This window comes from Mauremys reevesii, linkage group 1 (genome assembly GCF_016161935.1).
Source record: "Mauremys reevesii isolate NIE-2019 linkage group 1, ASM1616193v1, whole genome shotgun sequence".
NCBI classification, from domain to species: Eukaryota; Metazoa; Chordata; order Testudines; family Geoemydidae; genus Mauremys; species Mauremys reevesii.
The window spans coordinates 126,665,206-126,683,623 of NC_052623.1; the positions used below are offsets into that span (position 1 = coordinate 126,665,206).

General features: G+C 48.0%; 1 protein-coding gene across 9 annotated transcripts in view; it reads left to right on the plus strand.

Moving 5' to 3' along the window:
- Window positions 1–17,220, plus strand: part of LOC120399924 (cohesin subunit SA-2-like) — a 96,144-nt gene extending 78,924 nt beyond the window's left edge. For 7 of the 9 annotated variants that reach the window (XM_039528165.1, XM_039528215.1, XM_039528188.1 and 4 more), the window contains 4 exons: window positions 2,592–2,782; window positions 4,996–5,170; window positions 6,295–6,382; window positions 7,432–17,220. In XM_039528165.1, the coding sequence (XP_039384099.1) occupies window positions 2,592–2,782; window positions 4,996–5,170; window positions 6,295–6,382; window positions 7,432–7,671 (694 nt within the window). In that variant the 3' untranslated portion in view covers window positions 7,672–17,220. Of the gene's footprint in view, window positions 1–2,591; window positions 2,783–4,995; window positions 5,171–6,202; window positions 6,264–6,294; window positions 6,383–7,431 lie in introns of those variants that run through there. The other 2 variants (XR_005595413.1, XM_039528229.1) reach the window with 2 other exon arrangements.
- The last annotated feature ends 1,198 nt before the right edge of the window (window positions 17,221–18,418 follow it).

The window sequence follows — 18,418 nt, forward strand, 5'->3', positions numbered from 1 at the left end:
ATCATGTTTCAGGGTTCTTATACATTTCCAGCAGCCTTTTGGCTTGAGAAAACAATAGGCTTAATTTTTTTTCTCCCAAACATCCTGGCAATTAGCACAGGATAATTTATCCATTAAACAGTTCAGATACAAGTTACCACAACCTTCAAAGAGACACAGACAATAATACTATTTCACTCAAGTATCTTCCTAAATGTTAATATTTCTTTTTGATCTTTGAATTAAAGCCATGGTATAGACAAGACTTATTTGCTTACATCACAAGTCCTGAGCAAACATCTTCCCTTCTACCTCTAACAATGCAGGCTTGCATTTCAAAGCTCTATTCATTTACATATTTTCCTAACAAGTCTCTAAAGTTTGGCCATGGTTCAAGTCAGTCTGTGAGTTAATTAACTCTTTCTGGCCCTGTCATCCTTCAATGAGATATTAGATCAGACTCATAACGTCACACAAGGCTGGGTGGATTGGAAGTGATGAGCTGTAGCTTGAAGGGATCGAGCTCCCCCCCCCCAATTCTGAGTTCTGATGCAACATTTTGTTTTGCTGATAAATCAAAGGGAATGCCTCTTTGGGTTTCCCTCCACTCTGCCGTTGAGGAGGCAGGACTAGACCTTTCAGTTGCTGGGGAGAGGTTATCTTGCAAGAGAACAATCCAGTAAATTGCTTCCTGGCAGCAGCAATAAGCAGTTACTCTCCCTGTGCTAGAGTGTAGGCAATTGTACTAAAAGATGGATGTGGCTCTTTAATTATTGGGAATCAAAAGTTGTTTGTAAAGTTCTGATCAATCTTTCAGCTTCGGAAGCACTTGCACTGATTTGTTTTCCCGGAAGGGGGAGCCAGGCCCTCCCTCTTTCCGTTGCTTGATGGATCTGGTTCTGCCTCCCCAATTGCAGGGCAGAGCAAAACAAACCCAAGTGTAGCCAGGGCCAGCTCCAGCGTTGTGCTGCCCCAAGCGGCGGGAAAAAACAGAAAACCCCCTCGATCAGTGGCATTTTGGTGGGAGCTCAACCGCCGCTGCTTCATTCTTTGGCGGCAATTCGGCAGCAGGTCCTTCCCTCCAAGAGGGACTGAGGGACCCGCTGCCAAATTGCCACCAAAGAGCCGGATGTGCCGCCCCTTTCTGTTGGCCGCCCCAAGCACCTGCTTGCTGTGCTGGTGCCTGGAGCTGGCCCTGAGTGTAGCACCCCTCTCCACCTGGTTACCTCCTTTAATGCCAATCTGCTTACAGGTTTTGATAGACAGGTCTGGGTTCTTTTGGATCCCCCCACCCACTCAGCAGGGTGAATCTTTTCTTTTTTCCTGTGAAATTATTTGGCGGTGCCTCCACCCCCCTCGCTCCTTCCTGGCAGGCTCACCAGGGCAGCTTGGGCGGAAAATCCTAACGACAGAATAATCCCCACTTGCTCGCCAGATAGTTGGAGACTTCCAAGAAATAACACAAACACACAAAAATATATTTAACACAATCATTATATTAAACAGGAGACAAATACAACATAACAGGGTGAAACACTGTTTTTAGGGTCACCGATGCCCACATTGAAAATACCCGTGACTTGATGTAGCAAATGTAAAATTAGTGTCCTGCTGGTACGCGTACTTTGCTGGGGCCCTTGATGACCTATACAATTCTCTGCAGAGGTGTAGCAGTGTGGCTGACTGGGTTCAGTACAGCCCAAAGGACTCACAAGTGGGAGGAGGTGGTAAATCCCTCCAGAGGTGTAATATGTAGCAGGTTATAAAATCCTCAAACCCTTACTCCCTGGCTTGAGGTCACAGTTCAGGGAGTAGGAGGTCGGGGTCCCCAAAACAAATTTCCTGACTAGCTAACTAAAAGCTGGTGCACTCACAAACTCCATGAATGATCCTCAGGTTCGAAGATGACATTGGATGACTCAGTCACTGCACAGGGGCTGCAGTCTGCTGGCAGGGATCCTCCTCAGGCAGGAATCAGGCTGCGTCAGTCCCAGGATTTCCCCTCACCACAAAGGGGTGCAGGGCTCAAGGTGTAGGTTATACAACTACACTAACATCCAAACTGTAGCCTCCTAGCCCAGTCTCCAGTCACACACTCAACAGGCAGCTTCCCTGGACTAGCAGCCAGAGCAGAGCTGACCAGGTGGTGATTGGTCTCCCCTAGGGAGCTGGAGGGTGAAGTCAGCCTGGCTGGGGAAAATTTCCCAGCAAATGTTACAAATTGGGAATCATCAGTGGGGAAGGTTAGACCCAGCTGTGGGATCTACTGTCAGGTCCCTAGAGGCCAGTTCTCAGGGGGAACCCTGCATGCAGGCCTGGGACTCCCCAGCTCCCCACACAGCCAGTCCTGCCCTTACCCTGGTTGGCTCCAGACTGACTCCAAAATGACTTCTCCTTTTTCCTGAACTCCCTGGGAGGGGCATCTCACTCCCTATTGGTTGCTGGGCATACTCTGAATTTGCCTTGGCTCCCCCTCCCTGAGCTGCCAGCAGACACAGCTCCAGGAATCTAGGTAATCTCCTTGGGGGTTGCACAAGTGTAGGAAGGGCTAGCCTAGCCTAGATAGCTACAGAAGAGACTTGATTTTTCTTATACTTCTCATTTTTCTCCAGGTACAGTTACCTGCAAAGGTATATAACAGAGCCAGCATCTTGCAGAGGAGATGAATGGTACCCCTTGGTTTGGTACAGGAACTCTTTGCTGGCAAATGAAGATGAAGAGAATTCTGTTATCAGCAGTTTAAGAGAATGGTCACCCACAAGCAGATCTAAGACATCTTCTTTTAAAAGAAAACTGTCGAATGGTATGAAAGTTCCACCAGCTTGTTAAATCTGATTGGTTGTGTCCTCAGTAAAAATGGATTTCTTAACATATCGCATTAATATACTGCGGTGCATGGGCTGTTGTAGACTTGCCATTCTAAACCCTATATTTTTCCCTTCAGAGTTGTGTTTTTTCCCCGTCATTCACTAGAGAGGGGCTTGGTCCTGTGATCTGGCTCCAAGACATGGGAGCCAGAAACTCTCGCGTTCTGTTCTAGTCCCTGCTGTCATTCACGCCTTCTGTAGCCTTGAGCCAGTCACTTAACCTCCCTGCATCAGTTTCTCCACGTCTACATGGGGATATTATTACTTGACTCCACACAGTGGTATTGTGAGGATTAGATACATTTTATGAAGCCCTATGATAATGAAAAGTTATTTATAGAAGTGCTAAGGATAGATTCTTAGTGTTGCCATTTTTGGGATGTATTCTGTTAGGAGAAACAAAGGGAATCCTCTCCAGAGCATCCTTTAATTCCTCCTTTCTGGCTTACAGCCATTCTCAGGGCTGTGCTTTGCACACCTTCCTTCATCTGAGGAGTTGATGGGACTCACTTCAGAGCCCAGTATCTATGGGGACATCGGGTGTTGCAGCAGCATGTCAAAAAGGTGGTCTGCCTTTCCAGAGGGGCTACATGCACAGTTTGTGCAGCACTGACAGTGCCCACTGGTGTGGAGAGGAAGAGTCAGGGCCAAAATCTAAGCTGGAGGTCTCATGCACGCTGTGCAAAATCAGACACTGATCTGGCCATTATTTTTGTTTAGATTTTATCTGGGTCATTCAACACAGTGGAATTTTAAAATGAATGCTTTGTCTCCATGACTTTAGCTTCCACGACTGCACCCATTGTAACGAATGCTGCTGTTTCCTCTCTCTTGGGCTGTTTGAAGTATTCTTCTCTCAATGTCTCGGAGAGTGAGGATGAAGAATAGTGCTATTGAAAGCCTTTGACAAGGTCCCTCACCAAAGGCTCTTACGTAAATTAAGTTGTCATGAGATAAAAGGGAAGGTCCTTTCATGGATTGAGAACTGGTTAAAAGACCGGGAACAAAGGGTAGGAATAAATGGTCAATTCTCAGAATGGAGAGGGGTAACTAGTGGTGTTCCCCAAGGGTCAGTCCTAGAACCAATCCTATTCAATTTATTCATAAATGATCTGGAGAAAGGGGTAGAAAGTGAGGTGGCAAAGTTTGCGGACAACTATCTTGAGCAGTTTAGTATCAAGACCAAAACAGACTGTGAAGAACTTCAAAAAAATCTCACAAAACTAAGTGATTGGGCAACAAAATGGCAAATGAAATTTAATGTGGATAAATGTAAAGTAATGCACATTGGAAAAAATAACCCCAACTATACATACAATATGATGGGGGCTAATTTAGCTACAACGAGTCAGGAAAAGATCTTGGAGTCATCGTGAATAGTTCTTTGAAGATGTCCATGCAGTGTGCAGAGGCAGTCATAAAAGCAAACAGGATGTTAGGAATCATTAAAAAGGGGATAGAGACTAAGACGGAGAATATATTATTGCCCTTACATAAATCCATGGTACTCCCACATCTTGAATACTGCGTACAGATGTGGGCTCCTCATCTCAGAAAAGATATACTAGTACTAGGAAAGGTTCAGAGAAGGACAACTAAAATGATTAGGGGTTTGGAATGGGTCCCATATGAGGTGAGATTAAAGAGGCTAGGACTCTTCAGCTTGGAAAAGAGGAGACTAAGGGGGGATATAAAATCATGAGTGATGTGGAGAAAGTAGATAAGGAAAAGTTATTTACTTATTCCCATAATACAAGAACTAGGGGTCACCAAATGAAATTAATAGGTAGCAGGTTTAAAATAAATACAAGGAAGTTCCTCACGCAGTGCACAGTCAACTTGTAGAACTCCTTACCTGAGGAGGTTGTGAAGGATAGGACTATAACAGCATTTAAAAGAGAACTGGATAAATTCATGGTGGCTAAGTCCATAAATGGCTATTAGCCAGGATGGGTAAAGAATGGTGTCCCTAGCCTCTGTTTGTCAGAGGGTGGAGATGGATGGCAGGAGAGAGATCACTTGATCATTACCTGTTAGGTTCACTCCCTCTGGGGCATCTGGCATTGGCCACTGTCGGTAGACAGGATACTGGTCTAGATGGACCTTTGGTCTGACCCAGTATGGCCATTCTTATGATTGTCTGTTACAGGGTCCCTGCCTGAAACCAGCCACACTGAGACAACAAACAAGACTCCAGACTTCCTGTGCACTCCAGAATTCACTGCTGCAGCAGGCAAAAGCAGAAAGAAGTTAAAGTCTCAAGATACAAGTCTCCAAGAATGTCTGCCATTCTTTTGTCCAGTTGGACTGAGCAGAAGACATAGGTGAGGGAAAAATGGTTTACAAACCCCTACGAGAGCTGCAAAACTGCGTGTAGTTGCTGCAGTGTCTTACAGTTCCCGCCTTGGGAAACCCCTTGTGTTCTCAGTGCTGCCACAGAGCAGTTGTCTGGGGCCATTCACTCTTCCCGATTCTATCTTCCAACTTCTGTGTTCTCCTCTTGGACCTACATGGAGTGAACAACCCTCCCCCCTACCCACCCAGACTTACCTCATCCTATAGGCAGCTGGAGAAGGAAGAGGAGGCTTCCTGTCTGATTTCTATAGTTCCCAGTCCCATTGAAAGGACTGCAGAGGGAAGAATGGGGCTTTCCAGCTCCCTCACCTCAGATTTGAATCACTCTCCACCCCTTTGTGGAGCGCAAAGGGGGCTTCCTAGGTACCAGTTACTACCCAGCTCTGGGTTTGGGAATGAAGAAGGGTGTTTCGCTATACCACCCGCCCCCAGCTCCTCTTTACTCTTAAGAGAGGAATTGGAGAAGGAGACACCATTTTGGCCTCAGCAGCTTGGCTGCTGTGTTACGGGTGAATTCCTTCCTGCAGGGTCTGAGGCCAGGTGTGTGGGAGCTCCACACAGAACATGACATAATGGAGGAAGTGCCCAACACAGTCAACAGAACAAGGCTTCTGGCTAGACTCTATGTGCCATCCAGTGCACCAAGGAAACAGACAAATAAAGCAATATCTTCTCTGTAATATCTCGGGTACAGAAATCTGAGATGTCACTTGCCAGGTTAAAAGGGAAAAAACAAACTCCAGCCAGAAATGCAATTTTCAGGGTGACAGTGCCCACTCTCTTTAAGTGGATTTACTGGACACACTCAGAGGTGGTTTGTTTTATTTTTATTTTTTTTACACTTTTTGGTTGTTTGATGCCAAGTTGCATGAATCAAAATTCATTTTTATCAGAATATAATGAAACTCTTCCCCCACTTTGGGCCAAAGACTGTATGCAAGAATCCTAAAAGCAACTTGTATCATGTGCATGCAGTCTTTAAAATCTGCCCTCCCTTTTAGCACCGCAAGCAAAACACCTCCTAAGTAGAACCTCCATCGAAGGGAAGTGTGTTTCCAGGCCAGGAACTAAACTGCTCGGCTTTTCATTCCAGCGAAGATGTGATCAAGGCAGAAGACTTCTCAGCTGAGGGTGGAGCAGAAGACTTAGGCGAAGAAGTGGATGTTGTTGGCGCAGACCAGGTAAAGGTCATTTAGTTTAGGCTTATCCAATTTGGCCAGTTGTACTCAGGGGCTGAGGTGTGGATAGGGAGAAAAGTGATGGTACATAACCCAACAAGCCTGTCTGTCAAGCTCATGTCTTCGCTCTACTGTGTACCCTACTCCCCTTTACAGCTGCTAGAAGGGCGGGGCGGGGGGAGGGAAGACTTTGCATTTTTCCCCCAACCCTAGCTTGACATGGGTCCTTCCTTCTCTTGCTTGTCTATGGAGCCTCTCCTGGTAGCATCTAGGCCCTGTTACATACATTAACAGCTGTCAAAGATCTTTCAAGAGAAGGCACTCATTCCCTGCCTACATACTTGGAAGGCACTTGCTTATGAGCAGATGGTTCTTCCTGGTCTACAAAAGGGACACATTTTACCCTTTAGGGCAGCAGAGTAATGTCCAACCAAGCCCCCTAAATATAAACATTGCCTTTCAGAAAATCCCATTTAATCCTATTTCTTTATCAAGATGAATTGAGACTATCAAGTTTCCCATGCTGCAGCTGCTAACCTCACTAACCTCTTGAAGCAGGTCAGAAAACTACCTTCCCTGCCTTGCTTTAAGGCAGTGGTCCCCAAACTTGTGAAGGTTGCATCCCCCCCTTACCCCTGTCTGTGCCCCCCCGCCCTCCAGGGCTGGGAGCGGGGCTGCAGGTCTGAGTGGGGGGTGTGTGGACAGGGGCAAGGGGGCCGGGAGGTGCTCCCTTCCCTCCCCCTGAGGGGGCTGGCCTGGGCCCGCCAGGCCCCCCTAAACATTCCTCTGCACGCTCCTGGGGGAGGGTGCCCCACAGTTTGGTGACTTCTGCTTTAAGGGTTAGTGAGGTCAGCAGGTGTAGAAGATGTGCATTTCCTTTAGGCTGTCATCATTATAACCCTCTTCACCCTACTGGGGCTCCTTTTAGATGCTGTATTGGACAGCATTTTTGGAGGTGGTTCAGGCAGAATTGATTTGTAAATGGCTTTTTTCCATTGTGGTTCTTTCCAGCCTTCACAGATATGTTCATTATGGGACTTTTTGACTTTCAGGTATGTGATGGGGTGTATCAACCCTGCACATGGCCAACAGGTGCTGACCAATCACTGGAGACCACACACCCTCACCCCTGTTACACAGGCTCCAGATGGAGGCGACAGATAAAAGGAGGCAGGGCAGGGCAGTCGAGGCTGGCGGAAGAGAAGGAAGGACGTGTGCTGCTGGCTGCTGCAGAGGAACTGTTGACTCACCAGGCTGTTGGGACCATGGACTCAGACTATGCTGCTGACTAGCTGGCCATGGAGCCTGACCAGGATGCTGAGCCGCTGCCAGCTGAGGATATGCTCGAGATGGACTTTATGGTGGAAAGTGACCCAAGGAATGTGTTAGGAGCCGTGGTTTGAACCCTTAATATGGAGTTTACCGGCTTCACAGGGCCCTGGGTTGGAACCCGGTGGAGTAGGATGGGCCTGGGTTTCCCTAGCCCCGCAGTGACCAGTAGGAGTGGCTACCAGGGACTCCTGATTTAGACTGATTGTTCACTCTGTCCTGCCCAGAGGGTCAGAGCCTCTGACTGTCCTTAACAGTTGAGTCCTGTTAAGAGGACCAAGAAGGGGAGCACTCGATGATAAAAGTCCATGGCCAGTATGGATACCAAAATGGGTGCTGGAAAACCAGCAGCAGTAGGCAACCTAACAGGCCCAGCTTCTGCAGCAGATGGCCAAGCAGCAACAACAGATGGCCCAGCACCAAGAACAGCAGTTCAAGGAGTTAGCAGCACAGCACCAAGTCCAACAGAAGCGCCTGGTTCAGCAGATGGTGGTGCTCTTACAACTATCTGGGCTGCCCAGCGTCACCGCGTCGGGCCGAGGGACAGAGAACACTTGTCAGGGTTACCGTGAGACTTGTCAACATTGGGCTCGGGGATGACCCAGAGGCCTTCTTGGTCATGTTTGAGTGAGTCACCACCATGGTTTGCTGGCCTCCTGAGCACTGGGCTACCCTAGTGGCCCCATACTTGACTGGGACCACACAGACCGCCTACCAGAACCCTAAATCCTACTGATGCACTCGATTAAGCCAAAGTGAAGGCAGTCATCTTGGACCACACCGGAGTTAACCCCAAGACAGTCCATCAGCAATTTCGAAGGGAGAGATACCTTCCCCAGAGCTTGACCTCAGGCAGTGGCTCAGCGATTCAGGGACTACTGCTGGCTATGGTTGGACTCGGAGAAGCTGATGGGAACGTGAGTGTCAGAGGCTGTCATCTTGGAACAGTTTACGCAGATCCTTCCCCCTGTGGGGAAGGAGTTTATACATCGACCCCGTCTGACGACTCTTGCGGAGGCAGTATCTCTGATGGACGATTACTTAGCCGCAGAGGGTCCTGGACTACAGGCACCTAAATCTGGGAGTTGTACGGGTCCCTCCTACAAGAGACAGTACAAATCCAAAAAAGGATTAGATCTGGGCTGCGTATAGTAGCCCCAAACCCTAGCGTGAGACCCTGGGAGGGGGAAACCAGACCCAGCAGGCCTGGACCATCATGACACAACTCTGCAATGGAGACAACAAGGGACAGATGTTCTGAGTGTGGCTAGGAGGGTCACTTCAGATGCGATTGCTCCTTTATGGATTGTAACGACGGCCAAAGCACAGGCCCGTGGACCCGAAGAGAGCCTGCCCGAACTTCTGATCATTGTGCTGGTCAACAGCACTCCAGTAACAGGTCTGGTCAACTCAGGGTACAGCTAGACATCATACAGGCCAACGTAGGGAAGTCACTGGACTGGACAGAGGCCCCTGTATATCTCCAGTGCATGGGGATGTACGGTCATACCTGCCACTAAGGTAAAGCCGGAGGTTGACTGTCACAAGGAAACGTGCCTGGTCGGTCTGGCCATGACAGTAGCATAAACCATGATCCTGGGATGGGACTGGCAATGGTTTGGGAAGGTCATGCATGAGTGGGGAGACCAAATGTCAGCGGAAACAAATGAGAGACCACATTTGAGGGGGCTCCTAGGCCAAAAGGAGACTGGAGGAAGAGCCCCCTGACCAATTGGAAGGCCCTGAATCATACTCCATTGAGACAATGGCTAATTGTTGAAGGAGATTTTATGAGGGAGTAGAGAGAAGACCCCATGTTGAGTCGTGCATGGGAACAAGTGACCAACCCCGAGGAGGAGGGGGCACCAACCAACAGTTACCCCAGGGGCTCTGCTTCGAGGTCCACAATGACCATTTATACTGGATAATCTGAGATCGACAAACCCAATAGTTACTCCAACAGCTGCAGGTATCTGAGAGGTTCCGACGAGGTCTGCTGCAGCTAGCCCACTCATTGCCCTGGGCCAGACATCTGGGACGAGAGAAGACTTTACACAGAATGGCCCTTAGATTCTTTTGGCCTGGCATTCACAAGAAGGTGAGTGATTTTTGTGCTTCGTGTCCGGAATGCCAATGTGCTGGCCCTAAATGAATCCCCAAGGGCACCCCTAATCCGGCTCCCAGGGGTAGGAGTACCTTTTGAGAGGATCAGTATGGGCCTGCTGGGACCTCTGGAGAAAAGTGGGTCAGGGTTCCACCACATATTGGTAGTGGTAGACTTTGTGACTTTTGACCGCAACAGCATGGCTTTGGGGTAAACTACCACACCATAGCAATGGAACTTCTGAAAATATTTGCCTCGGTCATGGTATTGAGGGAGATACTAACATACCAGGGAATCAACTTTTCATTGCAATAAATGGCGGATTTGTGCAGGCTGTTGAACATTCATTCCCTGAAGATCTCTGTCTACCACCCACAAACTGATGGTTTAGTAGAAAGGTTTAACAGGACTTTGAAATCCGTTCTCCTTAAGTTCATCGATGATGACCTGTGAGACCGGGACAAACTGCTACCTGCGTTGTAGTTCGTGGAAGGTGCCCCAAGTATCTACAGGATTTTCTCCATTTGAACTGCTATATGGGAGGCAACTCAGAGGGATCCTGGACCTCCTCTGAGAGCCCTCGGAGGAGTTGTCGTCTCAGATCAGAGGGTCGGTCCTGTAGATATTACAGAAGGCTGAGGATTGGCTCACAAAAACTTGATAAGAGTCCATCAGACTGAGGAGCAATGATACAACTGAAGGACCCATCTCTGGCCCTCAGAACCTGGCAACTGAGTACTATTGTTGCTCTCCAAGTCCAAGCTGTGGGCCAAATGGCAGGGAACATTTGAGGTGACCCAAAGAGTTGGGCCGGTAGACTATGAAGTTCTCTTACCCGGGTGATGACAAAGCACTCGAGTCTACCATGTCAACCTCTTAGTGGCCTGAAAGGCCCAAGAGGGCTTATTGATCATCCCCCTACCCCTCCAAACCAGAATTGGGGCCAATACTGTTGACCCCTCTCCCCCCGAGTCAACAACAATATCCATCAGACGGGAGCTTAGTGGAGAGCAACAGCAGCAGCTGCAACACTTAGTCTAGTCCTCCCCAGCTGTTCTATTGTCTCACCCTGGATGGACGCATCTGACCCACCACCACATAGTTCTAACATCAAGCTTGCATCCTATAGAATGTTTTCTTACTAACGTGACTTATTTGAACATTTTGTTTACATAGAGTTGAGGAGCAGCAGATGGGAGAAATGAAAGATTAAGACTATGTTGCCATTTTCTATGCAAGCTGGACATCTGGTTAGCTGAAAAAACTTTTTTCATCTTTGAATGATGGTCCCTGCATGTATTCCAAGTGTGGGTGTGCGCATGTGCACCAGGTGTCTGAGCTGGAAGGTTTTCTTAGCAGTGTTCATAGAACCGCCCATGTGTCGTGCATCCCCTTGTGCTGGCAGCTGAGGGTATGATAGGTTGTGCAGCTTGATGGGTCTCTAGCTCTCACTTATCACAGCATGGCCTGAGTTGGAACCTCACAGGAGTATTGGAACCTGTATAGAAGTGGAAGGGTTCCCGGCGCCAGAACTGTGGCCCTGCCCCTGCTCTTCCCCCCAGGGCCCTGCTGCCCTGTGCCTCCTCTTCCCCCTGAGGCCCTGTCCAGGCTTGAAGATGGAGCCAGCTGTGGTGGTGGGACCCTATCCCCCCTTCCTGCCACAGAGCTGGTTTGAGCCTATCCTCCCCCCAACAGGGCTGGCCTGAGCCTCACTGTCCCTTTTTGGCAAAACTGGGCATTTGTCTCATTTGCTTTTGCCAATTAATGATCACTGGGTCACTAGATAGAGACTCATCTTCTGAGTTGGAGAATAGATCGTACTCCTGTCATCCAAGGAGTTGCTCCCACCACTCTCCCAGAGACTCCTACTCGATCTAGGCACAGGGGTGCCATTGAGTGCTTGGCGTAAAGGTCATTGGGGACCTATGCCAATGGAGTGGCCCTGTGGGAACACATGGGGTTTCCCCCCAATTTTGGGGTCTTAAAGACACTCCGGTGCAGTAGCCTCCAAAAGAAGAGGACCACTACCCCATTGGCCAGGACGTGATCCAAACTCCAGTACTAAACCCGGTGCCAAATTTCAAGAACCAATCCTGCCAACTGAGAAAGGCTATTCACCCTTATCATGGTCCAAAGGATAGAGTTCAGTGGTGTGGTACTTGATTCTGTCAAACTGGTTCTGCTCAATTACATCCGTAATAAGGTCCCTGCAAGCGCATCTGATCATAACTATACAAGAGTCCAAGTCTCCTGGTCACATGGCATCATGCACATATGTAGTGCAACATGCAAGGCTGTGTCTCAGACCTCTCCAAACCTAGGTAGCCATGGTATACTCCCTCACCTGGATTCAGTGCTCATGGTTCCAGCCCAGGTCTTCAGCTCACTGACATGGTGTCTGGACAGTCACAGGAATGTGCGGGGATACGCTTCTCAAGACCGCAGTTATCCTTGTCCTTAGTATCCGGCCTATCAGCCCTCAGCTGGGGTCCCGGATACTAAGGACAAGGACAGCTAAGGCCACATGCAAATAGGGAAGAGCAGTGTCTTCACTTATTGAATGTTAAACAAGCCCTAGTATCTACATAGAAAGCCCTAGACTATTCCATAAATCCACCCAACTGTTCATAGCTGACAGGATGAAGGGTCTCCCTGTGTCTGCTCAGAGAATTTTGTCCTGGATTACATCATGCATTTGCACATGTTATGATCAGGTTGGTGTTCCGCCACCAGTTAACCTGACTGCTCATTCCATGAGGTCGCAAGCACCATCAGTGGCATTCCTAGCACAGATCCCTATTCAGGACATTTGCAAAGCAGCAACTTGGTCTTCAGTACACACATTCTCTTCTCACTATGCCATCACTCAACAGTCAGGGACGATGCCAAATTTGGTCGAGCTGTTTTACAGTCAGCATGTTCATGAGTTCCAATCCCACCACCTATGCAACTTCTTGGGAGTCACCTACAGTGGAATGCGCATGTGCAATCACTCGAAGAAGAAGAAACAGTTACTAACCTTCCGTAACTGTTTTCTTTGAGATGTGTTGCACATCTCCATTCTATGACCTGCCCTCTTACTCCTCTACATCAGAGTTGGACAGAAAGAAGGAAATAAGGATTGTGGGGTCAGCAGGATGCTTTACACTGGTGCTATGAGTGCATGGCACAAGAGGGTGTTTGAGCTGCCCCAATGGGTACTGCTAATGGAAAAATGTCCAGCGACAGTGCTTGGGGCATGCATACATCTACAGTGGAATAGATTTGTGCAACACATCTTGAAGGATAACAGTTTCAGGTTAATGTCCATTTTTTTTTAACCTGTTGAGACTCAAACCTCCTCCCATGGTGTTCCATGTTTTGGGGGGCCATCTTGCCCTATTTGCCCACAATTTGGGCAAGATCACCATGGACTGTTGGGTACTGGAGATCATCCACCATGAATACGCCTTAGAATTTCTCTTGCCCACATCAGCCCTTCCTCTCACCTGCCCCAGTGGCTCCTTCCCAGCAATGCATTCTCCAGCAAGAAGCAGACTTCCTTCTCGTGAAGGGAGCCATAGAGCAAATACCACCTCCCTACCTGGGATGAGGCTTCTGTTCTCCATACTTCCTCATCCCAAAGGGCAGAAACACTGCCTTATTCTTGACCTTTGACTACTGAACATCTTTATCAGGAAATCCAAATTCTGCATGGTGATGCTGGCATAGTTTATCCCCTCTTTCCCTCAGGGGACCTGGTTCGTGGCTCTCGACATGAAGGATGCCTACGTCCATATTGACATTCATCCAGTCCACTGGAAATTTCTCTGTTTCCATGTAGGACACCACCATTACCAACTCTGGATCATCCCTTTCTGCATAGCAGCAGCTCACGGGGTCTTCGCAAAGGTCCTCACTGTTGTCGTGGCACAGATACACTGCCTCTGTTACTGGTGTACCCCTACCGGGATGACTGGCTCCTTGTTGTGCTATCATGACAAGAACTTATCACTGCCATCCTAGCCCTTCATGCAGTCCTGATGTTTTTAGGTATTTACATCAACAAGGAGAAGTTGGTGCTCATATCTACATAGATGATCAACTTTATTCGGGCACAGCTTGACTCCATCACAGCATGAGCCTGCCTTCTGGCAGACCACTTTGCAATGCTGAGGGCCATGATTACAGACCTACGCCACAATCCATGCATCATGGTTCGCTGTTCTCTCCCTCCTTGGACATACGTCAGCCTGTACCTCCATGACACCGTGTGCACATCTGCACTTGCGTTGCTTCCAAATGTGGCTCCTCTCCATCTACAGTCCCAGCAGGGACTGCTTGGAGGCCAGACTCATTGTGCCGCAGTGCTGGCCTCCCTTGCCTGGTAGACCAACCCCTCCAAGGTCATGGTCGGTACCTCCTTCACCCTTCTACCCCTCATGCCATCACCACCAAAGATGCCTCCTTTGCGAGTTAGGGGCACACCTGGACCATCACGCAGCCCAGGGTGTCTGGATGCCTCAAGAGGTCAGGATTCATATAAACATGCTAGAACTGAGGGCAGTCCTTTTGATTTGCCAGGCATTTCTTCCTCTCCTCCGCTTATGCCATGTTCAATTCCTCTCCGACAACATTGCAGCAGTTGTGTACATCAAAAAGCAGGGTGGCACCAAGTCTCTCTCCCTCTGCTCCGAGTCCATCCACCTGTGGAACTGGTGCATCAAACACCACATAACACTTCAAGCCACCTATCTCTCGGGCACTCAAAATTCCCTGGCCGACACGCTCAGCAGGACTCTCTACCTTAATGATGACTGGGAGCTACATGATGGCGTATTCCAATATCTCTTCCACCAATGGGGCATCCTGTGCTGGGATCTCTTTGCCACTCACAAGAACTGCAAGCTGCCCCTTTATTATTCCAGGGAAGCCTTAGGGAAAGACTTGCAGGGTGATACACTTCTCCTCCCCTGGTCAGATGACCTCAGCTACGCTTTTCCCCCCATTCCTCTCCTTCTGCAAGTACTACACAAGGTCCACCAGGACTGAGCTTCCATAATATCCATATCCCTGTTCTGGCCCCATCAATTTTTGTTTAGAGACCGCTCCACCCGCAGACCACTCTGCCTTTGTCTGCTGCCAGATCTACTCTCACAAATCGGAGGACAATCCACCATCCCAATCTGGGCCCTTTTCATTTCACAATCTGGTATTTGGATGGGGGTGCTCCACCCTGGTTTGGCAGGAGAGTATTCACCAGAGCATGCTACCAAGCTAAATGGAAACACTTCACCTCATGGGCAACCTACATCACCACTGAGTGCAATATCCATACCTCTTATCATTGACTACCTTCTCAATCTCAAAACGTGAGGCCTTGCCCTTGGCACTATACAGGTCCACCTCCCAGTAGATGGCACCTCTGTGTTTACACACTCTACCACTGTCCGTTGCATGAAGGGTCTCCTCAATACTTTCCAGCCAGTATTCAAGCCCACTCCCCCGTGGGACCTTAATCCTGTTCTCTCTGCCCTCACAAAGCCTCCCTTTGAACTGCTGGCAACATGCTCCATCTCTCCATGAAGGTGATGTTCTTGGTTGCCATCATCTCAGCTTGACAGATGGCCATGATGACTGACCCCCCTCCCGCCCTTACACAGTGTTCCACAAGGATAAAGTTTCCTTATGCCTACACCCTAAATTCCTCCAAAAGTAGTGTTGGAGTTCCACCTCAATCAGTCCATCCACCTACCTGTTTTCTGTCCCAAACGACACATCTCCCATGCAGACCGAGTCCTGCATTCCCTCAATGTCTGCCGCACACTAGCATTCTGTCTATGCAGGACTCACTCCTTCCGCACATTGCTGAAACGGTTTCTGGCTACTGCTGATCACTCCAAGGGCCAACCCTTCTCTTCCCAACGAATCTCTAAAGGGGTCCCCAGGTGCATCCGCAAATACTACACACAATCCAATGTGCAGCCACCAGACAGAGTCACTCTCTACAAGCAGCCACATCGGCCTGCCTCGTGGATGTCTCCTGGCAAGCTCTCTGTTGCGCAGCAACATGGCACTCCAGCCACACAGTCACATCCCACTATGCCATCACCCAAGCAGTGGCTGCGGAAGTACACCATGCCGTACGGCAGATGGCACTTCCTACCTCATTCTCGCACCCTGCTCCATACTGATCACTGCTTGCTGTTCACCCACTTTTGGAACACATATGTAGGGCCCATCACTCAAAGAAGAAGTGGTTACTTACCTGTAACTCAGGGTTCTTTGAGATGTGTGGTCCCTATTTGTATTCCAATACCCGCTCTCCATCACTTCTACTGCAGACTGGACTACTCAGTGGTAAGAGGGACACAGAGGTGTCGACCCACACGACCTATTATAGCCTGAGCACGATGGGATGCACAATGCATGTGTGGTTCAGCGAACACTAAGAAAACCTTCTGGCTCAGGTATGAAGCACATATGCGCATCCCCCATGTTTGGAATACAAATAGGGACCACACATCTCAAAAGTACCTCCTCTTCCTGGTACTGGCCTCCAAGTCAACTGGTCCAAGATCTTTGGATACTTAATAGCTAAATAGCAAATGACATCCAAGCCAAATCTCCAGCTTTAGCCATGCAACATGAAGCAGTTGTTACTATGGTAAACCACTCTAGTGTTACTTCTGACATGGCTACTGTGAGGCTTCTGGTAACATGGGAGTTAGGAACTCTGACTGAACTTCACTGATTTCCTCTTTTCTACTTATTAGCTTGGGAATTGTTATAAGACATCAGGCTTGTTTAAATATAGTCACTAAATGCAGAGCTTGTAAGACAATTTTCATCAACATTTTGGGTGGGGCAACATTCTGCTGGGCACTAACTCAGAGTTTTGAGGCACCCAAGTCAATTCCAAAATCCTTTATCCACAAGTGGCAGAATGCGCAATTACTACAGAGGGAACACAACATGCCTACTCCTAGGGATCGTATCCTGCCTTCCTGTTCCAGAAGAAGGTAACTAGTCATGGGGGGTTGGACAGGCATGTGTGAGATGGGGAGAGAGAGGGAAGATGCCAGGAGAACATTTATATGTGCAATGGAATTTGCTGTTTCTCAGATTTGTACTAGAAAAACAGTTGAATACAGTGTAAATGTAGATTATAGACTTTTAAAGAGTAAGGTTTTTTCCACTGAGTATTTAAAATTGTTTTGGTCATTGATGCTATCAGATTTTTTATCTGTTCATTGGAAAGGTGAACTTATCCCTAAAAGGCAGTTTGGGAGATCCAGTTGCTCCTGAACCTTCATAATCTTTCCAGTGCTCTCTAAATTGCACTGTGTTTTTCTGACCAGCTTTGTAAATTTCAGATTTGGTTTTTTCTTGTTTGATTGTTAACAGTAAAAATAAACAGTGTCAAAATCAAACTGGTCCCCGTTTCTTTTTTTAAGTTACAATACTCTTTAAATGAAGCATGTTTGCAGTGGAGAATTAAGTGAACCAGTGCCCAAAGCCTCCGCTCGCCTACTCAACTGCCAAAACCCACTGGCTTGCATCTCCTATTTCTCCCTCCCCCAGAACACTTCTGTAATCAATGCAAGCACCTTAAAATGGAAAATTTAAGGTCAGTAAGATAGAAATTTAAACCTCTGCCCATTGCTGAATGCACCTGCCACTGGCTTTCCAGGGTGCTGCCATGTTCAGCAAGAGCAGGTTAGAACACAGAAGGGCATAGCCCTTCATATAGCCAAATAGCTTAGTTCAAGAATAGGGTGAGTTATACATTTAACTTCTGTCACATTCTCTTCTTCCACACTCTCTTGGGCAACAGGACTTTATTCTTCTCGGATACACATGTAGCTGTAGAAGCCTGCAGAGTCCAAATCCCCATTGTTAGAGGAGGTGTGGGCCACGGATGGCATTTGCTATGACAAGGCTACTCCAGCCAAACCTCTGAAGTAGTGAAACAGCTGCTCAGGCTGTGTAAGTTTAGGAGATAGCAGTTGCTATTCCAAGGTATGTATGAGGAGAAATACAGCTATGGAGATGAGCCGGTTGGTGGTTTTGCCTGTCCCCTTTGGGGCACTGTTTCTAGAGCATATATTTAAGTTTACATAGCAGGACAGGGTGCAGAACAGTCCATTAGCCATTTCTGCAACAAATCTGGAAAATGAGACATTAGCAACCTCAGCATACTACTTTACCCTACAAGTGACACATGTAACCAAAAAGAAAAATTTTTTTTTCAGGCCACCTGTTAACAAGTTGAGTTTTTGTAATTGATGCTTTAGCAAAGGCAAGACTACACTATACACCTAATTACATCTGGCAGGCATTTTGGTATAGTCACCTCACTGATTGCATAGTCCATGCTGGACTTGCTTTCACAAACATGAAAATATCAGCCCAAGACAGATTTACCTTCCTAAGGAAAACACACAGGTGAGTACTATGAGGCAAGTATTTACATAACATCCTTTTGTGCTGGGGCAGTCTTCCATTCTGAGCTGGTGGATCAGGTTCAGTTCAGTAAGAAACATGACCTCACCACAAGTATCTAGCTGATGAACTAGATAATTCACTATAGCTAGAAATAGCACCCTTGCTAGGCCCACCCTGCA